A 23,718-nucleotide genomic window follows, 5' to 3' on the forward strand; every position below is an offset into this window, starting at 1 on the left:
AGTACTGTTGGCCCAGGGCCCTATATACTGGGGTCACATGATAGAAACAGAATCTCAGCTTTCATTAAAAATATATTTCTACCCCCCACACATGTAAAGAAAAACTTGAAAACATGACCCAAGATGCCTGGCTGAGTCTGCAGACAGCCTGAAACAATAGCTTCAAGGGGTGTGAACTTTCTCATTCATCTTAACTCTTCAACTTGCTGCCCTCCTCAGGAGGGGCATACCTAGGGCTCCAGATCGCCTTAATTCCTCCCTTGCTGTGGGTGGCTCTGTTTACTCTTTTCTCCCTCTCCCCAGGAGGGAAGCTGTGAGGCGCCTCCTACCTGTAATTATTCAAAAACCCAAGGTTTCATCTTTCAAACAATCATGCCCTTGGAACCTGTCTCCTGCACGTCAGGGATCACCACACTGCAAGGGGACTGGAAGGGTCTCAGCTCCCCCGCCCCCCAAGGGAGGCTTGAGGGACCGAATCTCTTTCCTCTCCTCTCCTGTATGGACTGGGGATGGGGGTGCGGCTCCTCCCCTTCTTTCTGCTCGCACGTGAACACGGCTAGGGCTTTGCAGAGTTACCTGCCTCCTCCTGCCCCTTCTAAGAAGCAGGCTGGAGTGGGAGTTACACCCTTTGGGCCCGGGAGGACACACACCCCACGGTGCGGGAGAGCTAGGCCGCTCCTCACCCGCCCTTCCCCCGAGAGGCTCCCTCCCCTCTAGCGTTTGCATCCTGCAGGTGGCGCTAGTGCAGCGGCTTGGCGCCCGTCGCTAGGGCGAGGAGCCTTCGCCTGGCGTTTGGGTTGAAGGCAGAGGTTTCACTCCTGCTAATGCGCATGCTCTGCTCTTCTGGGCCGTGCGCGCGCAACGGCTGCTGGTCTGTCAGCCCAGCCGGTCATGGCGGCGCCGCTGGAGCACGAGAACCAGGTTTTCCTGGATCTCTTCCACCAAGACGGGCTGGTGATCTGCGCCCGCGGCCTGGGCATCGACCGCATCCTGCTGCGCTTCCTCCGCCTCTACTGCGAGCCGGCCAGCCTGGTGCTAGTGCTCAACACCAGCCCGGCCGAGGAGGTGAGGGGCGGCTGTCCGGGGCGTGGGGAGAGTCACTGCCTACTAGGCTCCTTTGGGCGGGAGGACACTCCCTCAGCTCTCTCCTTGGGGGTCAGTTCCCCCGACCTGCCCCCAACCACCTCTCACTGGGGTGGGAACCTTTCCTCCCGCCAGGGGGAGTGGGATATGATCGTCCTGACACACAGATACGCGCTCCTGTCCCCAAAATCACTCCCACGGCGAGTGGGATGCAATTTAAATCCCTCCCTCACATACACACCTACCTGCCCCAAATCCCTCTTTAAGGGATTGGGGTGCGATTTCTCCCCCCAAACCTACCCCCGTGATTCCTCATATTCAGAGTGCCTTCTCCTTCCTCAGGAGTTTCAGGTGTATGTCAATCATCTTGGTACCTAGAACTAGTTGTGATGGGGAGGGGGAGTTGCCTTGAGGAGTTGGTGCTGAACCAATGCCTCAGCAACATGGTAGGAGATACGGTGCTGCTGAAGTTGCCGATACACTTAGATCTTGATCAGTGGTTATTAAAGATTGTGTTTCATTGATGGAGATGTATGTTGAACGGAATTGGGCAATTACTGAACACAAGTACTAGTGAACAGTCAATCAAATAAAAACTTTATTTGCTTTACTGTTAGCAACCTGACCTATTAACTACCCGTAAACATTTGTATAAGCAAATACTTGCTATTAATTAGTTACTACATTTCACTACACAGTTCGATTTCCGTGTAGAATAAAGTGACCCTTTTGTTTAGTCCAGTAGTTTTCAACCTGTGGTTCACGAACCCCTGCTGGTCTGCAGACTATGTTTAAGATTTCCAAAGGTGTCCACACCTCCATTCAAAATGTTTTAGGGGTCTGCAAACGAAAAAAGCCTAAACCAGTGGTTTTCAATCTATGTCTATACTACAGACCTTACAGCGGGACAGCTGTACCTTTGTAAGGTCTCCCATGTAGGTGTGCTTTGCTGGCAGGAAAGAGCACTCCTGCCAGCATAATTAAACCATCCCAACGAGCAGCGTTAGCTGTGTCCACAGGAGAGCCTCTCCTGCCAACATAGTGCTGTCCACACCAGCTCTTTTGCCATTGAAACTTATGTTGATCAGGGGTATGGTTTTTTCACACCCCTGACTGACAAAAGTGGTAGTGTAGACAAAGCCTGAGTCTATATGTGTCTATTTTTAAGAGTTTTAAGATCCTTTAGGATGAAGGGCCCCAGACAAATGTAATATCATAATACGTAACCACAGAAAAACATGATTATGATCTTATTTATATAGGGCTTTTCATCCTAAGGATCCTAAAACTCTTTTAAAAACAGATACATAGACTACACACATGGGTCACTTTATTCTCTGCTGAAATGCAGCTATGTGGTGAAATATATTCTTTGTATTGTAATAGTAGCCCTACTCATGGATCAGGACCCCATTGTGCTTATCACTGTACAAACAGAACAGAAAGACCGTCAGTCCTTCACTCTTCTATTTATCTAAGTTACTTTTAAAAATAAGACTTAAGGTCTTAAGTCATTTGGATGCTTTTGAAAATGTTACCGATAATACTTGACCAGAAAAATATCTGTTGCATCTAGCTATGTAGGTAATCATGGCTACTACTTTGTAGATTTTTGATGGCAGCCCCCAAAAAATCAACAAAGAATATAGAAATCTATAATTTTTTGCGTCTGTTTAATCAAAGCATTTACCCTGGTGAAATACTGTGTTCTAATCATGTGTTTGGTGTAGGAGTATTTTATTGATCAGCTGAGGTCAGATGGAGTTGTTCATCTTCCTCGGCGTGTTACCAATGAAATTACAAGCAACTGTAGATATGAAGTTTACACACAAGGTGGTGTCCTCTTTGCAACAAGTCGAATTCTTGTGGTGGATTTCCTGACAGATAGAATTCCTTCAGATCTTATAACTGGTAAGAGTTTAGTGAAAGCAAGCTAAGAATTTTCTATTTATACTCCTTTTACTTCACTTATACACACAGGGATTAGTTCTGCAACCCTTACTTATGGGTAGTCCAATTGATGGGTGTAAGGGCTGAAGAATTAGGTCTTTGTGAAAGTTGCAGTAACAATGCCTGTGTTAAAGGCAATGTGAAAAGCTTGTGGCCTTTTATTCTGCTTTATATGAATTAGATTTGAAAACTGTTGTGTGGTTTTTCTAGTTGTTTTATTAATATTAGAATTTTAGATCTTGTCTAGCCTAGAAGACACACTAGTGATTGCAGAGCTAGTACAATAATTGCACAAGACCCCCAAAATTGAAAATTGGAAGAGGAAGGAATTTTTAGCCAGAAAATAAAATTCTGGATTTTGTTAATGCTTAAACATAATTGATAAATGCACACTTTGGAGAAAGTGAATCTTTGTTACAGATCCAATATTCCATCCCTTCAATAAATGTGTGAGAGCTCCCACTATGTTAGAACCTTTAAGAGGTCCTACAGCAAAACCGGGGTAGATGAGTCTTGACATTCTTGATATTTCTAGTTCGAAGAACAAATAAGACCTCCCAACTCCCATCTTTTAGGCCTCTGTACAAAAGAAATAACAAAAAAGGCATAAACCAATTTTTAAAAAATCCTCTGCAGGTCATTTATAACTTCGTCTTTTCTTTTGATGCTATTACCACTAGATGTCAGTGTGACCATAGCTATTATAGTTTCATTTCCTGCTATACACATTGGTTGGAATATTAGAAATGGTATTGGATATAATGGAAAGGATGGAATAATTCTAGAAAAAAATGTATGTGAAGTTCTCATTCCTTTTTAAATGTATCTAATATCTCTAGACATGCAAACAATGTATCCATTTCTTTTATGAAAAAAAAATCTCACATTTTACAATCTAAGCATAGATTATAAGGCCAGAAGGGACAGTTGAGATCTAGTCTGAACTCCTGCATAACACAGGCCAGAGGACTTACCTGAATTTAATTCCTGTTTCAAGTCCGATAGCTATGGCTGAACTAGAGAAAGTCTTTTAGAGAAAACGTCCAATTGGGATTTAAAAACTTCTGGTGACAGAGAATCCAGCAAAACCCTTGGAAATATGTTCTAATGGTTAATTGCTCTCTGTTAAAAAATTGCTCTTCATTTCTAATCTGGACCTGTCCGGCTTTAACCTCCAGCTATTGAATCTTGTTATACCTTTGTCTGCTAGACTGAAGAAACCTCTGTGATAGATATTATGAATACATGAGATATTCAAAGACTATTGTATCAAGTATATACATCAGGGTTTCTCAAACTTCTTTGCACCACGACCCCCTCCCCCCCCCCGACAATAATGTTACTACATGACCCCAGGGGGGTAGGGGGGTTGGCACCCAAGCCCTGCCACCCTGGGTGAGGGGAAAGGGGGCTGCAACCTGAGCCCCATTACCCTGGGTGGGGATGAAGCTTGAGCTTCAGCTTCAGCCCTGGGTCCCAGCAAGTCTAATGCTGGCCCTGGCAACCCCATTAAAATGAGGTCTGTGAGGGTTTACGCCCCTTGTTTCAGGGTAACACGGCCTAGTGGCCAGAGTCCATAGAGCTGCCTCTGGTTACAGGGCAGCACGGCCTAGTGGCCAGAGTCCATAGAGCTGTCCCTAGTTACAGGGCAGCACGGCCTAGTGGCCAGAGTCCATAGGATTGCCCCTAGTTACAGGGCAGCACGGCTCAATGGCCAGAGTCTATAGGATCGCCCCTGGCTGCGGGGCAGAGCGGCCCAATGGCCAGAGTCTATAGAACCGCCCCTGGTTGCAGGGCGGAGCGGCCGACGGCCCCAACAACGATGTAGGACCTTGCCACTGGCTCAGCGGGGGGGTCCTACCGAAACACGCTGAGTCTTACCGGGGACAAGGTACCAGTCCATCTCTCTCTCTCTCTCTCTCTCTCTCTCTCTCTCTCTCTCTCACACACACACACACACACACACACACACACACACACACACACACACACACACACACACACACACACACACACACACACACACACACACACACACACGTCGCTTCCTACCGGCTCCCCGCAACTTCAAGGGTGGTGTCTGGTCCTACATGATTCCATATTTGCAGCATGTTATAGAAGATTTAAATTCCTATTGCTGTTTAATTGGCAAAACGTTAAAAGAATGTTTTATTCTTGTGGAAAAATAGACACAATATTTTAACTTTTTCTTCCATTAGTGTAACTTGAAAACCTCTTCTTCTGCCAGGCATTTTGGTATACAAAGCACACAGAATCATTGAGTCTTGTCAGGAAGCATTTATCTTGCGACTCTTTCGCCAGAAGAACAAGAAAGGGTTCATCAAAGCTTTTACAGACAATGCCATTGCCTTTAATACCGGCTTTTGTCATGTGGAAAGAGTGATGAGAAATCTCTTTGTACGGAAACTTTATCTTTGGCCAAGGTAAGATGCCTTGCTACTTCACAATGTATTTTTATTAACTGAGTATTATTTTTTGGATTGTGGTAGTTTTTCTTAGGTTTATGTCTTCAACATCCAGCTTTAAATCAAAAGCTAAGATCTTCTTTTAAATGCATATAGCGTCTGAAGAATATCTGCATTTGACTGATGGAAACTAAGGCACAGAGTTTGATGTGCTTTAGGTCTCATAATGAGTCAGAGCAAAGCCTGGAACAGGATCGAAATCTCTTGTCTCTCTCCAGGTGAGACAATGAACATTGAAAATGCAGAGAACATTTTTTGCATTGGATAGGAAAGTCATCTGATGTATCCCACTTTACTGTTTCTTTAGCCCACTCTGTCAAGTGGTCCATTCACCTTTTCCTCCTGTGGTCTGTCACATGCCACTCTAAGCAGTAACTTCAGAAGCTTTTGTTTTAGTTGTAGAAGGGAGCAGAAGTGGGCTTAATTGGGGCAGGAAAGGGTGAACAGGGGCTGGGCACAATGCTCTTTTGCTTCTAAATCATGAAATCCCCTCTACAAATTGGAGGTTCAGTGGGTCAGGAAGATGTGCACTTAAGTTTGGAGGGGGCAGACAAAACGAGCAACTGCTCCTTATGCCGTACTCCATTATCAACATTAATTCCCTTGTATGTACTGGGGTATAAAATAGCCGAGAGGAGCATTATAAAGGGGTCCTGATACTTGTATGGAGGGCTGGGGGTCTACAGGATTTATTGGTAGATTCTTGGGCTACACAGGATTTAGACCCTATTCTTCTGCCTGCTATATGGGATTTTTCCTTTCCACTGGACTGCAGGATTTGGCCCATCCATGGTTATTCTGTGGAATACAATACAACCCCCTTTATCTGACCCACCCTTAACCATCTCTCCGTATTTACCAAACAACCAGGACTAGGGCCAGAAGCGGGTGATCTCTCCTGTGGCCCATAGATGGTGCTGCAGCATTGCATTTTCCCATTCTCCAGTTTATCTGGAGTTTTGATGATCTGATCTGGCCCCAGTCCCAATTAGACCAGATAAATGGGATTCTACTATATAATATTGTAATTCTCCATCTCCTTATGTGTATGAGCTTTGTTATTCTATTGATACTTGACAAGGACTAATACAGGTGTGATCAAAGCATAGTTTCTTGAGGCTGACCGTACACACTGGCAACTACCCTCACTTCTATAGAACACAGTGCACTTTTCAGTTAGCTTGGTGGTTTAACTTACACTGATTCTATACCTCATTTTATGTGAATGTATTAAATAATTGTGGCACTAAGCCTGTAAGGATTCTGTACTGCTCATATAAATCTTCATAAGCTATTTTCTCCCTAGGTTTCATATAGCAGTGAATTCATTTTTAGAGAAACACAAACCTGAAGTGGTGGAAATACATGTATCCATGACCCCTGCCATGCTCACAATCCAGACCTCTATACTGGACATCCTGAATGTGTGTCTGAGAGAACTCAAACGCTATAACCCAGCTCTTGAAGTAGAAGACTTATCATTAGAAAATGCAATTGGAAAACCTTTTGACAAGGTAAATTTTGTTTTTGTTGCTATGATGTAACTGTAAAGAATGCAGGTAATTTTACTAGTTAGCATTCTCTACAATAATGTACTGTTATAATTCCGAAAAATAACTAGAAGCAATTTAAAGCCTCACTTTCAGCATGCTCCTTGCCATTGTAAATTGAGAATTGTAGTAATCTGTAGTGTTGATTGTGTGTAGTTGCCATTGTAAAATTAGATTGTAATCTCAGGGACCATCTTTTTGGTCTATGTTTGTATAGTACCTAGCACAGTGGGGTCCTGCTCCATAACTAGGGCTATGGTAACACAATTAATAATAATAATGGGGCAATTTTTAACATTTTAAAGACTAAATTATTTCTATGTAGCTTAGCTACTTAGTCTTTATTATGTTTAATTCCGTATTTTTTGTAGTTAGCTATATCGAATGGGAAAATAAGATTTATAATTACCATCTGTTACTGTGTACTAATGTATGCAGTGTTGTAGTTGGGTTGGTCCCAGGATATTAGAGAGAAAAGGGGGAAGAAGAGCTCAAAAGCTTGTCTTTCTCACCAACAGAATTTGGTCCAATAAAATAAAATATATTATTTTACCCACTGTGTCATAATAGCATTTTAAAGATTTAAGATGGCTGTACAGTTTCTGCTCAGAATATGTCCTTAATATTAAAGAAGAGATAATACGGTATACAGTACTTCTTTCTTGACAGCATGCTCATGTTCTTATTAGTAGGATCTCTTCCTATGCATGGAAAGCAGCATATACCCTGGTGTATTTGTTTTGTATCGAGTTGCTATATGTCATTAACAATGTTTTATATTGCCATTGGTAGTAAAGCTGCAACTTGGTTGATGTACTTTTGCAGAGTACAACCACGTACTTCAACATTCACTTTGTGACACAGTTTACTTACATTCATTATCTCTGCTTTTATGTTAACATGAGGCTTTCTGGCTTTTTGTAGAAAATGTTTTTGTTTTATACAAATACCAGAATTCCCCATCTCTGGGTACTCGTCTATTCTGAGAATAAGATGATATTATGGTGCTTTCTGCTTTCACTGAATAAAGTGTACTGAATACTAAGGCCATAGGGCAGTTCAAGTGAAATTAGATAGGTATGTTTGTCTCTTTCCTTCTCCCAGCAGTTGTGTTTGAAGTAAAAATCTACACTTAATGCAGTAGAGGATGCAGATATCTGTTAATTGTTCAGTTGTGTTTTATATAAAATTGCATATATTTCACTAAATTTCCAAGATACTCATTTACTTATTGTAAATATTATAACTATTAAATATGTTTTTATTTGGGTACTTTTGGCAAAGTAACTATAATGTGTTTTGTTATAAAACTTCTGTACACTTGTAATGATACCTGTACTTGGACACTATGGGCCTGATACAATGCCTATAAAATCATAGACTTGTAGGACTGAAAGGGACCTTGAGAGGTCTTCTAGTCCAGTCCCGTGCACTCAAGGAACATTAAGAATTATCTAGATCATCCCTGACAGCTTTTTGTCTAACTTGCTCTTAAAAATCTCCAATAATGGAGATTTCACAACCTCCCTCGGCAGTTTATTCCAGTGCTTAACCACGCTGACAGTTAGCAAGTTTTTCCTAATGTCCAACCTAAACTTCTCTTGCTGCAATATAAGCCCATTGCTTCTTGTCCTGTCCTCAGGGGTTAAAGAGAACAATTTTTTCTCCCTCCTCTTCCTTGTAACAACCTTTTATGTACTTGAAAACTTTTATCATGTTCTTCCCTCAGTCTTCTCTTCCTCAGACCAAACAAACCCAATCTTTTCAATCTTCCCTTATAAGTCATGTTTTCTAGACCTTTAATCATTTTTGTTGCTCTTCTCTAGACTGTCTCTCAAATTTGTCCACATATTTCCTGAAATGTGGCACCCAGAACTGGACACAATACTCCAAGTAAGGCCTTATCAGCTTGGAATAGAGCAGAATTACTTCTTGTCTTGCTTACAACACTCCTGCTGATACAACCCAGAATGATGTTTGCTTTTTTGGCAACAGGGTTAGTGTTGACTTATATTTAACTTGTGATCCACTATGACCCGAAGATCCCTTTCCAGAGTACTCCTTCCTACGCAGTCATTTCCTATTTTGTATGTGTGCAACTGATTGTTCCTTCCTAAGTGGAGTACTTTGCATTTTTCCTTATTGAATTTCATCTTATTTACTTCAGACCATTTCTCCAGTTTGTCCAGATCATTTTGAATTGTAATCCTACCCTCCAAAGCACTTCCAACCCCTCCCAACTTGATGTCGTCTGCAAACTTTATAGGTGTACTTTATGCCATTATCTAAATCATTGATGAAGATATTGAATGGAACTGATCTCTGCGGGACCCCACTGGATATGCCTTTCCAGCTTGATTGTGAACCACTGATAACTACTCTCTAGGAATGGTTTTCCAACCAGTTATGCACCCATTTTATACTATCTTCATTTTGGTTGTATTTCCCTAATTTGTTTACGAGAAGGTCATGTGAGACCGTATCAAAAGCCTTACTAAAGACAAGATATACCACATCTACCTCTTCCCCTCTATCCACAAGGCTTGTTTACCCTGTCAAAGAAAGCTGTTAGTGTGGGTTTGACATGATTTCTTCTTGACAAATCCATGCTGACTGTTACTTATCACCTTATTATCTTCTAGGTGTCTGCAGATTGCTGCTTAAATATTTGCTCCATTATCTTTCCGGGTCCTGAAGTTAAGCTGACTGGTCTGTATTTCCTTGGGTTGTCCTTATTCCCCTTTTTATAGATTGGCACTATATTTGCCCTTTTCCAGTCCTCTGGAAACTCACCCATCTTCCATGACTTTTTGAAGATAATCGCTAATGGCTCAGATTTCCTCAGTCAGCTCCTTGAGTATTCTAGGATATATTTCATCAGGCCATGGTGACTTGAAAACATGTAACTTGTCTGAGTAATTTTAAACTTGTTCTTTCCCTATTTTAGCCTCTGATCCTACCTCATTTTCACTGGCATTCATTAAGTTAGATGCCCAATTGCTACTAAACTTTTTGGTGGAAACAGAAACAAAAAGTCATTTAGCACTTCTGCCATTTCCACATTTTCTGTTGTTGTTCCCCTCCCCCCTTGAATAACGGGCCTGCCTTGTCCTTGATCTTCCTCTTGCTTCTAATGTATTTATTGAATGTTTTCTTGTTACCCTTTATGTCTCTAGCTAGTTTAATCTCAATGAAAGTCAGTGGAAACATTCAGTGGACATTGATTCAGGCCCTAAATCTATTACAAAGAAAAGGGGCTGATGTGTAGAGCCCGTGTGGTTTTTTGCAGATATGAAATAACACAAAATAAAACGAAAAATTTACCCTGCAGTGGCAACTCCTGTCCTGCAGGACTGAGCACAGCTCCCCGCTCCAGGCATTGTGACCTGGTGTGCGTGTCCACAGCACCACTGGGGTTTGGCCTGGCCACCCTTCTATCATCATGACAGAAGGGCGGTCAGGCCAAATTTGAGTGAGTGGTACTGCTACCCCGTATTACAGGTAACAAAACCTGGAGCAGGATGCCAGGCCCAGTCCCATAACACAGGTTCCACTGTTCCAGGGTGAGTGGGGGATAGGCTTGCTCTGCAACCACCCTCTCAAGGGCCTTTCACACCACAGAGGCAGGAATCAACACACATACACCCAGGGTCTCCTCTCCTCCCTCCTGGGGCAGGAACCAAACACACCCCCAGGGCCTCCCACCCCCCAGGGGGCTGGAGCCATACCTCCTCCCCATGGGAGAGAGGGAAGAATGAACAATAAATTCCTGAAAAATAAAACAAAAACATATTTTAAAAAGTTTCATGAGGCTCTACTGATGCATTCCAGCATAGATTGCTGCAGTTTGTGTTTGCGACACTTAACTTTCCAATTTATATTTCTAGACAATTCGTCACTATTTAGATCCTCTTTGGCACCAACTTGGAGCTAAGACGAAATCTTTGGTTCAGGATTTGAAGATATTACGTACTTTGCTACAGTATCTAACTCAGTATGATTGTGTCACTTTTCTTAACCTTGTGGAGTCATTGAGAGCAACTGAAAAAGCATTTGGTCAGAATTCAGGTATGAGGTGAATAACATCCTAGAAGTTAATACATGAGTGAAACCTTGATTGATTGATTTATTTTTGAATAATCAAAAACCCGTACTAGCCATACTAAAGTTTCTAATTAAGCTTATGTACTTAGCCATAAGGACGGAGGTTTTATTGACAGTTAATGCTTTCACCCTCCCACTTAACTGCTGTTACTTAATGTATAAAATATATCAGAAACTTGCATTTTTGTATCTTGCAAAGACAGTAATTATATAACAAGCATGTAGCGCAACTGTTTCAGATGGAAGATTTTGGGCTTTCTTTTTTTTGAGGGGGTTGAAGTGGGCATGTTGCAAATATCTAATTGACTATTAATATTGTCTTCCTCCACCTTTTAGGGTGGCTATTTCTTGATTCGAGTACTTCAATGTTTGTAAATGCTCGAGCGAGAGTTTATCGCATTTCAGATGACAAAATAAGTAAGAAAAGCAAAGTATCTGAAAAAATGGATATAAAAGAGGAAAAAGGTATTGTGAGCATTTCTAATGCTGACTTCTTTGTGAACCAAAAACTCAAATTCAATGAATTTGTCTTTATTCTGAAGTATGTTTACTAAAAGATCCCTTCAAAAATCTTCTTCAGCCAAGTTACTTCATCTCTAAATGTCAGAGTCCCATCTGTAAAAGGGGGATAGTTGTGCTTTAGCCACTTTTTAAAGTATTTTGTGATCTACTTCTGGAAAGCCTTATATAGGTGTTAGGTAACATTAGTAGTTTGTAAGGAGGTCTAGGGGCAAAGCACACGCCGACTACCTAGAAGCATGAATTTACTCCGTGCAGGACTATCTGCTGTTGCTAATTATAAATCCAAAATATAAATCAAAAGTTCTTAGTCTGGTACACTTAAAAAGAAAGGTTCATAACTTCAGAAAGAAGGCATGAATTCACTGGTTTGTTAGTTCAGTTTACAAAACTATGCTGTTTCTAATGTTCTGTACATTTGTATTACAGTATCTCCTAGATACCCCAACTGAGATCAGGACCCTGTTGTGCTAGGTGCTGTACTAACACATTGAGATATAGTCCTAGCTCCAGAGAGCTTACAATAGACAAGACAAGACAAAGAATGGGAGGGGAAGCAAAGGCACAGAGAGGTAAAGTGACTTGCCCAGCTTGCACAGCAGGTCACTGGTGGAGGTCCTGTAGAATTGTTCTTGAGCCACTAAAATGTTTAGTTTAATATTAGTCTGATGTTATTTTCATTTTATATAAATGTGTGTATAGTCACAGTTATAAAAGCAATCTTATAATTAAGAGTTTTTAAATTAAACAAATAAAATATGAATGTTTATCTTTGCTTCAAAATAGCATTCGTCCCTATCTATAAATAGGTTTATATGATAGCTATACCACCCCCCAGCATAACAAGTTGCAAATGTGGGCTCTTGTTGAATTTGCCAAGAGGCATTACATTATCAGCATCTAACCCATTATTTTGAAGCTCTTAGGAGTATGTTGACTGTGAAAGCTGTTATATTAAATTAATTCTCCTTTATTGTATTTCAGAACTGAAAAGGGAACTGGTCTTAGAAAGCAACCCAAAGTGGGAGGCCTTAAGAGAAGTATTGAAAGAAATTGAATCTGAGAACAATAACAGTGAGGATCTTGGCGGGCCAGGTGAGAGAGTACTAAATGTTTCTCATTTGGTTAATTTTTTTTTTAAGAGAACAGAACTGCAATTATGTTTCTGAAATATATCTTACCAAAGGACTAGATGTGTAATATTTATGAATTTGAGAGAGAAGTTCTGTGTAAAATAAAAAGGTCTGAGCTTTTGAAAGCACTGTAAATTTATGAGCTTGAAATGTGCCTTTGAACACATTCACACATGAAAGTCCATAACTTAAAATCAGTGTTGCAACCAACATTTTGTGTTGACTACTCCTTTATGATTGGCATGTGGGCATCCTAGCCCTCTCCCACTCTATCCCCTGGTGCCATGGTTGCCACCATCTTATCTTTTCACTGTCCATTTTCTTATTCTCATTTCATTTCTGATATGCCTCTTTTTCCCATGCCCCTCTAGCCCTGGTGGCTTCCCCCAATCTTTCCTTTCTCCTGCCTTGTTTGACCTGGTAGGGACGCTCTCTGCTCCCTGTCAGGCCCTCTTCCACTCTTTTTTGCCACACAGTACTTTAAGGAGCAACCCTATGCAGTATCACCTGGAGGAGGCTGAGAATGCACACAGGGACTCTAACTTGTGGAAATACCTACAAGTTGGGAGCATGCCTGCCTTAAAAAAGTATCTCTTACGCCAACCAAACATAATTATGGTAGTCAAGTGGATAAAACAGTACAGACTATTAAAATTTTTACCGCAACTGTCTTCTCCTCCCACCACCACCACCTTCACTCATCTCTTATGGTTTCTGATTAGAGACATCTGTGAAGTGAAACAGGTTAGGAGCCTATATTCCTAATCAATTAGATTCTAGAGGTAGCACCAGTGCAGATGTGTCTACTGTAAGAGTGTTTTGCCAGGATAGGAATGCTGATATATATATATCAGCAAATTGGTCCTAGTGTGGATACTGCTAAACCAGCAAAGCAGTGGTTTGTAACGATATAGTATAATCTCCTGCACAAGTGGAAAAAAGCTATACTGGTAAAAGCACAGTTTTGCTGGTATAATTGCCTCTATGCTACGACATAGCTGTGCAAGCAAAAGTCTGGTTAGGGCTCACACCTCTTTGAGCCCCTGAATGACAGTTATATTGATAGAAGTCTGTCGTGTAGACATATCCTAAGTGACTTAGCAGCACAAGGTCCATTGAGTTTTAATGGAACTTGTGCTCCTAAATCATGTGCTTTTATAAATCCCACCCATAATCTACCTAGATTAAGATATTTCCTGGACAGGCAGACTCTTTGTTTAGACCCCTCTAGTAGTTTGTATATAGTGAAATATCAATGAAGGGATTGAATAGGTGTGTAGTCTCTGCAAACTTAATTAAGTCTCTTGCATACAAGCATATCTATATTTCAAAGAGGGTACAGGTAATAAAACTGGTCCCGACAAAGGCTCCTGAGGTGAAAACATTCCTCTCCTCTTCATTGCTAAGTGTGAGGTAGAGGATATATGATTAAGCCATATGTGGAAAATAACTTTTCCCAGACAAAGCACTTAATTAACCTGTATTTAAGGATTAAAGACTCTAACTTCATCCCCAAAATCCTTGAGAATAGCTTTCTCAATAAAAAATACAAAAAGAGACGAACATTACCCTGGAAGTTCAACGTTAACCTTCCACTTTATCCTCAAAAAATCCAGACCCAAACATTCAAGTGATGCCAATACTCAGTTAAGGTCACCCAAGCACCCTTAACTCTGCCCCCATTGTACCACCATGAAAACAACTAGAATCTTTGAAATAACTATATTTGTCTATTGTTACATGGTCACGTCAATTACCATGACAATTAGTATACCTTATTTGTAAGCTTGTAGTGGTTGTACATACTCCAGCCTTCTGAAGAGGAAGTCCTACAGCACTTTTAAACACTTGACAAGTAGAGCTCCCCCTCAATAAATCCTCCAAAGCCATAGGAGCTACACAAGAGTGTGACTTACTTGCACTTCCTAGGAGTGTAGCTTCCTTTCCAGGTTTGGGGGGACAGCATGATCTTGCTCTGGGTTTAAAATCTGGTGGAGTTGAGCTACAACTCATTCCATCTTGTGAAGCTTGGACCATTGTGAGAGTGCGGCACCTTACTTGGCACCCCTCTACCCTCTGAGTGCTGTAGATGCTGGATTGTGGGGGTGGCGCATAGTTGCTCCTGACTAGCTCCTTTACTGTCTCACCTCTTTGTCGAGTTATTCTTCCCCTAAACTGTACCAAATTCTATTGGGAGGCAATGAGGGGGCACAAGTGCTCTTTTCTCCCCTCCCCTGGTGCTCTTATGGTAGCATCAGCTGGCCCCACCCCCTGCTGAGGTCGGAGTCCACCTGAAGCAGCTTGTGGGGAAGCTTCAGTCTGCAAAAAGAGAGTCAGGGACTCCAAACAACAATAGCATTATGTGCTTTTGTGTGTTCTGGGCTCATTAATGCAGATGGAAATGGTTGAAAATTAGAACAGTTTCAGTTAATGTGTTGTTTTTCATTTCATTCCATGGTGGGTGGGGGGGGAAAGTTACACTATATGCTACATCTGTCTCATTTCAATTGGTCAGAAGAAAAACATTTCTGATTCTGACAGTTTAGGAGTAAAGAACAATGAACTTTCATTGACTTTCTGTGATTTGATTTTTGTTCAGTTCAAAACAAAAAATCATGCAACTTAGACTGTCCCCAAAATTCCAGAGCAACTACTAGTAAAAAGTGTAAAGACATTTGGCAAGCGTACTTCTGAGATCATTTTAAAACAATTTATATCTCTGCCCAAGAGGATTCTTGTAATTGGATATAAAAAAGTGCAGTGTAACAAATTATAAATATAATATTATTTCTTGACTGCAGGGCAAGTGCTTATTTGTGCCAGTGATGACCGAACTTGTGCACAACTGAGAGAGTATGTTATTGCTGGAGCAGAGGCACTTTTAATGAGGCTCTATAACAAAACTTTTGGGAAGGATGAAAGAGCTGGAGAAGCATGGATTAAGGATAGAAAAGCTGTCAAGTCCAAAGGAAATGCCAGATCGGACAAAGGACCTCAAGCCAAAAAAGCCAAAGTAGAGGCCTCCTCAAAACAAAACAAAATCATGAAGAAACAAGACTTGACTCTAACCCAAATGATGGGAAAAACAGAGGAGGAAAACATAGCGGAGGAGATGGAGGGCTATAAGGAATTAAGCAGCAGCGAAGAAATCAGTATAGAGGAATCCAAACCTGAAGATTTCCATCTAAACTTAGCATCAGATGCTTATTATGGTATCTTTAAAACCCCCCTAACTATTATTCATCCATTGCAGGGTTGTAGTGACCCCTATGCTCTCACTCGGGTATTGCATGAAGTGGAACCAAGATATGTAGTGCTATATGATGCAGAACTAACTTTTGTTCGGCAGCTGGAAATCTACAAGGCAAGCAGGCCTGGGAAGCCCTTGAGGCAAGTTGACTTGGTAATAACAGAATGCAGTTGCTCTAATTTTAGCTCTTTAAAAAATTAAAACCAAAAACAAAATGTTCATTGTTGAGGTCTTTTGGAAGTGAACCCAAAAAATCAATTAATGGCTTTATTTAGTTTTCCTCTATCTAATTCCTAATCTGTCTCTTTTTCAGTTTAAAAATTGAAAAACATGTAGACTGTAATTTACCGTTCTTAAAAAAAAAATTATATATATATAATTTTATTTCTCCAGTGGATGTCAAACCCCCTTAACCAATTTATTAATACACCAGTAATCAATTACATATATTGTACCCTGCTTTAGAGACCTCCCATTTAATCTTGTAGATATTCTTCTTGGGTGGTGTAGGGGAGGTTTAGTACTAGGTATGTATAAAACATTTCATGTTGGCTGTACATCTAAATTCTCTCTGCTTCCCGACCAAGCTCCTCTGTTTTCATATTTGTATGCTCCTTCTGAGAGTTTACTCTTTACACTCATCCTGAAGCCTAACCCTGCTGTTGGACAGATTATTCAGAAACATATTGTTAGGGCAGGTACAGGAAAACAAGATTAGGAAATTAGGATCATTCTGCTTCAAGTTTTCTAATGTTAATGACACTTCAAATATGTCATCAAGAAAACAACACTTGGATATATCTTGAACAGGGGGGGGAGAGATGGTGGAAATAGCTCCATGTAAGTTGTTCACTCTGGATAAATTGATAAAATACAAATCTTGCATTTATTGCAGCATAAAGGATACAAACTTAAATGCAAAAATATCAGGAAATGCAAAAGTTAAAATTGAACACAGTGCTAACTCTCTGCCCCCTTGAGCTAGTGCAATAGCCTTGACTTACATGACTGCTTGACTTCTCACATGCAAGGTTAGGCTATGATTTACTGAAAGTTAATCTACAATAAGGTAGGGTGTGATTTTTAAAGAGGATTTACTTTTTCTGATTAACTCCATAACACTCTTATTCTAGAGTGAGAGTGGCGTATTCAAAATTAGCTTAATCCACTTCCAAATTAATCAGGAATAGTTAATCAGAAATAGCTATTCCAGAACTCCCGATGTAGACAAGCCCTTAGATTCACAGGTATTCTTCTATGTATAGCAGTGCATGAGAATCACTTAAATCATTAAATGTACATTATATACTAGAGATGAAGTACAGTAGCACAGTCACTAGCATTATATACTGGCATGTATAAGGGATTACAATGAAATTACAACGTTAATTTCTATAAATACATTGCTATCAATGTGGTGTCATTAATTTGATTTAGGATAAATATTCTGTGTAATTGATTATAATTATATACTTAGCTGGAAAAAACACTTATCAGCTATGTAAAATTCAGTTTTCACCTTGTATTTGTAAAGCTAGCAGTATAGCTTGTAATTTTCAAATCAGTATACAAGTATAAATATGTGTACACCTTGCAGTTGAAAGAACAGTTTTATAGAGAAAGTAATCTATATCTAATACTGAGTTAAGGTCCAACTGGGGAGGGTGGGGTTAAAAGTGTACCTAAAATTGCAGCAATCACAAGATATTTTAAATGTGTAGCTGCTGGGCCATTAGTTGATGTATCTTATTTTTAATTATCCAATTTATTGCACCTGTTTGTGGAGTTGCATGCAGTCAAATAATGTCAACCCCAATCCTTCAGGAGAGGGCAGGAAAGCCAGATGCAGTAAATATCACATGGGCGAAAGAACCAATAGCTTTTCCCACACATTGTTGGAAGAGGTGCAGAAGAATATCAACTGACATAATTGTCTGACATTTTGATACAGCAAAAATTGAACACGGTTCTGCTGAAGACATTTGTTGATAGTTTTATTAATATTTCAAACTAATTACAGGTATCCCAGTAGAATCCATATGAGTTGTTTACGTGCATGTTTATAGAATAGAAACTTAACTTGTCCACATGTGTATGTTTATGCAAAATACATGATGGCTGTGGTGAATGTGATACTTACCTGCAAAAGGGGACCCGATGATTCCCTTTACAGAGAAGTTATACTAAATCTCAGTTGTTGTTTTTCTCATAACTTATATTCTTTCATAGTGCTTTCTTTAAAGTATTCCCACCTCTTCATTTATTTTATAAAAATCATTCTGAGAAGACTGGATGTAACTGCAAGGAAGACGTGACCTCTCAGTTTTTATTTCCTCCTTGCTTTTTGTAAAAGGACTAGCTTGTCTTGTAAACCAGCTCTGAGTAGGGAACTGTTTCATCCACTCCAGTTGCATTCCAGAGTTTAACAGTTATCCTTCTTTTGGAAAAATGGGAGTAGTTTGGATAGAAGAACTCTAACAGATGAATTTTGATCAGTCTAACTTTAGTAGAAGTGTAAATAATGGAGTCTATTTTTAGTCAAATATTTATTTTTCAAGCACTTAAAGCTGCTTATCTCAAATACTGATGTTCATGTTGGTTTCAGGATAAAATTGTGTGTTTTGTGACCTGAAGTATATTGTTTCCTGACCTACAGGGTTTATTTCCTTATATATGGAGGTTCGACAGAAGAACAGCGCTATCTCACTGTGCTGAGAAAAGAAAAAGAAGCTTTTGAAAAACTCATTCGGTAATTTAAAGTGGGCTTGCTAGCTTTCTAGTACATCAACTGTTTCATGGTTGTTGTTTTTTAATGTCCACTTCTTAAATATAGGTTTTTTTCTTATTTATGTAAAATGTCTGTGTAAGCTTCCAATTTTACTAGTTTTTCAACATTAATCAGAGAGTCTTCCACAGACCTCTTCTGAAACATCTGTTTGCCCAAAAAGTCAGAAATTTGACAGGCTCAAGCAGCCTTTTGGATGATATTCACAGCTGTGTACCAATATTGTATGGGAAACTAGCTTAAATTTTGTTCTTGGTTTCCAGAATAGTACGTTTTGCAAGATACCGAGCAACTTGTGTGGGTTTTAATGGCTTTATATAGTAGTTTCATGGGAGGGAGAGAACATTAAATTTTGGGATGGTACCACAGAGTTCAATGTTTGTGCTGACATTTAGGGCTAGATTATGCTAATGTCATGTGTTTAGTCCCTTATTTCAGGAGGAATCCCACACAAATCAGATGAGGCTCCTCACAGAGTAAAGTATATGATGAATAAGGATAGCAGAATCTGGTCCTTAATGATCTGGAAGATAAAATAAATTGTAATTCTGATCAGATTTGCAGGCAATATACTAAACTATGTGAGTTCTTTGTTGCTGTTTAGCCAGATAGAAAATGTTTTGTAGTATTTGTCATACTTTTATCCTTGAAAACCCAGGCCTAAATAGCTACGAAATATAATGCAAGTAATTCCAAATGCTTCTGTTCCTCTGGTAATAATTCTTTAGAGAGAAGGCCAGCATGGTTATCCCTGAGGAAAGAGAAGGCAGAGATGAAACAAACTTGGATCTCGTAAGAGATTCTACTTCTGCAACTGTTTCTACTGACACACGCAAAGCAGGTGAGTTTTAGCAATTCCTGGAGCTACTTGTAGGGCTTTGGGTTATATAATGAGAAGTGTTTGACAGAAATATCTAGCATATTGTTATTTCAGAAATCTGTCGTGCATGCTCTTAATGGTCTAGCAGTAACACGTTGGCATTTGAGTTCAGATCTCTGTCCTCAGAGTCTAGGAAGTGCTACAGAATCAGTGCACCCTGCCCTTTAGAGGTGAAAATGGAGCACCTTGGATCACTGTAGAAATGTCATGTAGTAAATCTAACCATCTTTGCGGCTGAGTATTGTAGAGAGTCACATCCTACCCTCCTGGATTAGAGGGAAGATGTCATGGCTTGCAGTGTATTGCTTTAATGTTTCAAATTGATTGATAAGAGCTCAATCATTCACCTGTTAAAGTAATAGTAAAACTCCAATTGATTTCAATGGGCAAAAGAACTTGTCCCTTCTCTCTCATTATGAGATTTTAAGGCAGAAAGAGAATGGGAGTGACAGCAATATCTTTCCACAAGAGCAAGATGCAACTGTTTTATATAAGTCAAGGTATAGAGGAGAGTGAACACAAAGAAGTCTAGGGGTGGACTCCTCAGGGCAAGGCTACATGTGCTGCAGTAAGAGGGAAAGTGGCTGGCTTTTTTTTTTTTTAAGCAGTAGGAAGAAGGTTAGGATACTAATCAAAGGCTCAAATTTATAAAAGACATGCAGGAGTTAACTATCTAAAAGATCAGCTAATAAGGATAAAAAAGGAACAAGTTAGAATACGATTAAAGTGTAACCAAATTCTTGCTTATAGTCATCTTGTGTCATATCCTTTCTCTGAACACCTGTGTGAATGTGTTATCTACTTAGACCACATGCATTTCAGGGCAAGAATCTGTCTTATTTTGTGCTTAGCACACCTTTGGGTGCAATTTAAAAGGATTTTGTACAGAGCCTGACATAATGCTCCAAGATACCTGTCAGAGCATTTAAAAATACATAGGGCAAAAATCAGCTCTGTTGGCAGTGGGTGCAATTCCCATTATCTTCATTGGGAGCTGAAATCACTTGCTCTGGGACTAAATTTGGTCCAGTTTGCATGCAAAGCCAGGTCTGTGGCTTAAATGTCCTGCACTGCCTTATAAAACAAATCTCTCTTTTGACTGAAAGTCTAGTTGCCTGGGCCAGTAATGTTTGGAAGTGCTGCAGAAGCGGTGCTATAAGCTTTGGAAGGTGGCAGGAAGCAGTGCTGTGCAGCACACACCGCCAACTCCTCTGACTCATAAAGTAGCTGTATTAACTGACTCTGTAAGGAGGCCTGTTTATTTCTTCTCAGCCAGAGTGAATGATGCCTGCTGTGTGAAGACTTAAGAAGGGGGAGAGTTTAAAGTGATGCTGTCCTTTTAAAGCAGAAAAGTTGGGCCATCAGGGCCTTCTGTTCCTTTGATAGATGTGCAAAATTCCCATTGACTTATAGAGTGAGTAGGTTTCATTTGCAAACTGAACACAGAATATACTAAGAATGTAGAAAGGTAAACATATATTGGAAAACTAATATGAATATCCAAAAACTTGGTAGAAAGGACTGTTCTTATGGTAAACAGAATTCAGCCAATACCTAACAAATGTGCAAATACAGCCAACTGACAGCTCTGTTGATGGAAGATTAAGGTTTAGTTTTCAACCTCAAAAGCAAATGTATTCATTAATTTTGGGTGTTCCACAAATAGTTTCTTCAAAGGAGAGAAGAAGCCAGTGAAGGGATTCAAATAAGGGGGAAATATTGTCAGAGTGGTTGCAAAAGGAAGCAGATTTTTGCTGCAGTGTTTTGGATACAAAGCAGAGAAGAGATACATAATACATCCTCAATATGTGTCTCTTCTAAGCTTTCTATCCAAAACACTGCAGAAAAAAAATCATCTTTTTTTGCTGCCACTCTGACAATGTTTGTCCTTATTTCAGTCTCTTCACTGTTTTTTCTCTCCTTTCCTTAGAAATTCAAACTCCTTGTTCTCATCTTTGCCCCTGCCATCATCTTCACAGCTCTGCCCCTGCCTACATCTTGGCTCTCATTTCCTTCAGCATTCCTCTCTTGCCATATGCTCTACCTAATCTGTTCTCCATTATGCTCCATTTGTCTCCTCCCACTTTCAGTTTAATACTGACCACCCTCCACCCACACCTGGAACTTTAGTTTGTGTGACAAACTAAATTGCTTTTATATTTTAAATCCCTCCTTAAAACTTGCTACTTTCACTTAGCTTTCCATCACTTATATCTTTCCCAGCCCCATCTATACCAGCTCTTGAGCCAAACTTGTTTATATTCAAGGGTGGAATCTTGTCCTCCTGCAAATATGTAAAGGCCCAGATACATCAATAATATGATAAACTATCCCATTTGGGTGGCAGACGGTTGGGAGTAAATATGAACAGCTTCATACCAAATTGTCAATGTTCCTTGCTTTTTAGAGTTTAAGGTAAGCATAATTTTCTTTGAGTACAACTTTTTTTGCCTACATTTGCCCAATGTGTTTAAATAGATTTTTGTCTACAGATGAATTAAAATTCTCATGATCAGCCAGTTGAATCATAATTACTCAATAGCCATTTACTATAGTTTAAATTCCTCTCACAAGGCTCACAGATCTTGCAAAGCCTTCTTAGTAAATTCTTATATATGCTCAATACAGCTGCATTTTAAAACTTTGTCTAATAGGTGCAAGCTAGTTTGTTTGTTTTTTAATTAGTGATAGGCTGATTCAATGGTATAGTAAATCCCATACTAAGGATCTCTGGGGTGAAGGGGTGGTATCCATCCATTATGAAAGCAATGAAAATATCCTTAAGGTGTTTTTTCAATTTGAGGTTTTAAAAAAAAAACCAACACTCTGAATGTGATGTTAGTGCCCTAATATTCAAACTATACTACATATTGGGTTATAGGATTTTTCTAATTCATTAATTAAATGACAAACCCTGAACATTGAGATTTTATAAAAGTATTTGCAGAATTTTAAATGTGTGGTCTTATGCAAAATACAGCGGTCACTCATATGTAAGAGATTCACTATAAATTGTTTATTCATTAGGTGGACAGGAACAGAAGAGCATTCAACAAACTATAATAGTGGATATGCGAGAATTTCGCAGTGAGCTTCCATCTCTGATTCATCGTCGTGGCATTGACATTGAACCTGTTACTTTGGAAGTTGGAGATTACATTCTCACCCCTGATATCTGCATAGAGCGGAAGAGTATCAGCGATTTGATCGGTTCCTTAAATAATGGGAGGCTCTATTCCCAATGCATTTCTATGTCTCGTTATTATAAGCGACCAATTCTTCTGATTGAATTCGACCCTAGCAAATCTTTCTCTCTCACTTCACGAGGCTCTCTACATCAAGAGATTTCCAGTAACGATATTACTTCTAAACTCACCCTTCTTACTCTTCATTTCCCAAGGTTACGTATTCTGTGGTGTCCGTCTCCCCATGCCACTGCTGAGTTGTTTGAGGAGTTGAAACAGAACAGGCCACAGCCTGATGCAGCAATAGCAATGGCCATTACAGCAGATTCTGAAATCGTTCCTGAGTCAGACAAGTATAACCCTGGCCCACAGGACTTCTTATTAAAAATACCAGGTGTAAATGCCAAAAATTGCCGTGTCTTAATGAACCACGTTAAGAGCATTTCAGAGCTGGTAACTCTGTCACAGGACAAACTCTCGGAAATTCTGGGCAATGCTGTCAATGCTAAGCAGCTTTATGACTTCATTCACATATCCTATGCAGAGGCCATTTCTCAAGCGAAAACCAAAAGATGATTAATTAGGCCATATTGATGTGCCTTAAATAGTACTTTGATAAAGTTTATTAGATATTAATTTTGTCTTGGTATAGACAGTTGTGTCCTGTTATTGTCATTCCACCATATTTCAACATTCCCGAGGTCTTTATTGTTGAAAACAAGTTTTGTGTACAAAAGACAAGTTGTCTTTAAACAGCATTAATTAGTGCATCATTTTATTCTTCCTAGTGTCT

General features: G+C 39.8%; 1 protein-coding gene across 1 annotated transcript; it reads left to right on the forward strand.

The window, feature by feature from the left end:
* The first annotated feature begins 891 nt into the window (after nt 1-891).
* ERCC4 (ERCC excision repair 4, endonuclease catalytic subunit) lies at nt 892-23,501 on the forward strand. The gene is made up of 11 exons (XM_065412425.1): nt 892-1,065; nt 2,814-2,994; nt 5,282-5,477; nt 6,826-7,033; nt 10,957-11,137; nt 11,510-11,638; nt 12,677-12,787; nt 15,627-16,215; nt 18,732-18,824; nt 19,589-19,701; nt 22,768-23,501. Exons 1-11 carry the CDS (start codon nt 892-894, stop codon nt 23,499-23,501), a joined length of 2,709 nt encoding a protein of 902 aa, XP_065268497.1.
* Nucleotides 23,502-23,718: the final 217 nt, after the last annotated feature.

The sequence above is a fragment of the Emys orbicularis genome, chromosome 10 (assembly GCF_028017835.1).
Source record: "Emys orbicularis isolate rEmyOrb1 chromosome 10, rEmyOrb1.hap1, whole genome shotgun sequence".
NCBI lineage: Eukaryota > Metazoa > Chordata > Testudines > Emydidae > Emys > Emys orbicularis.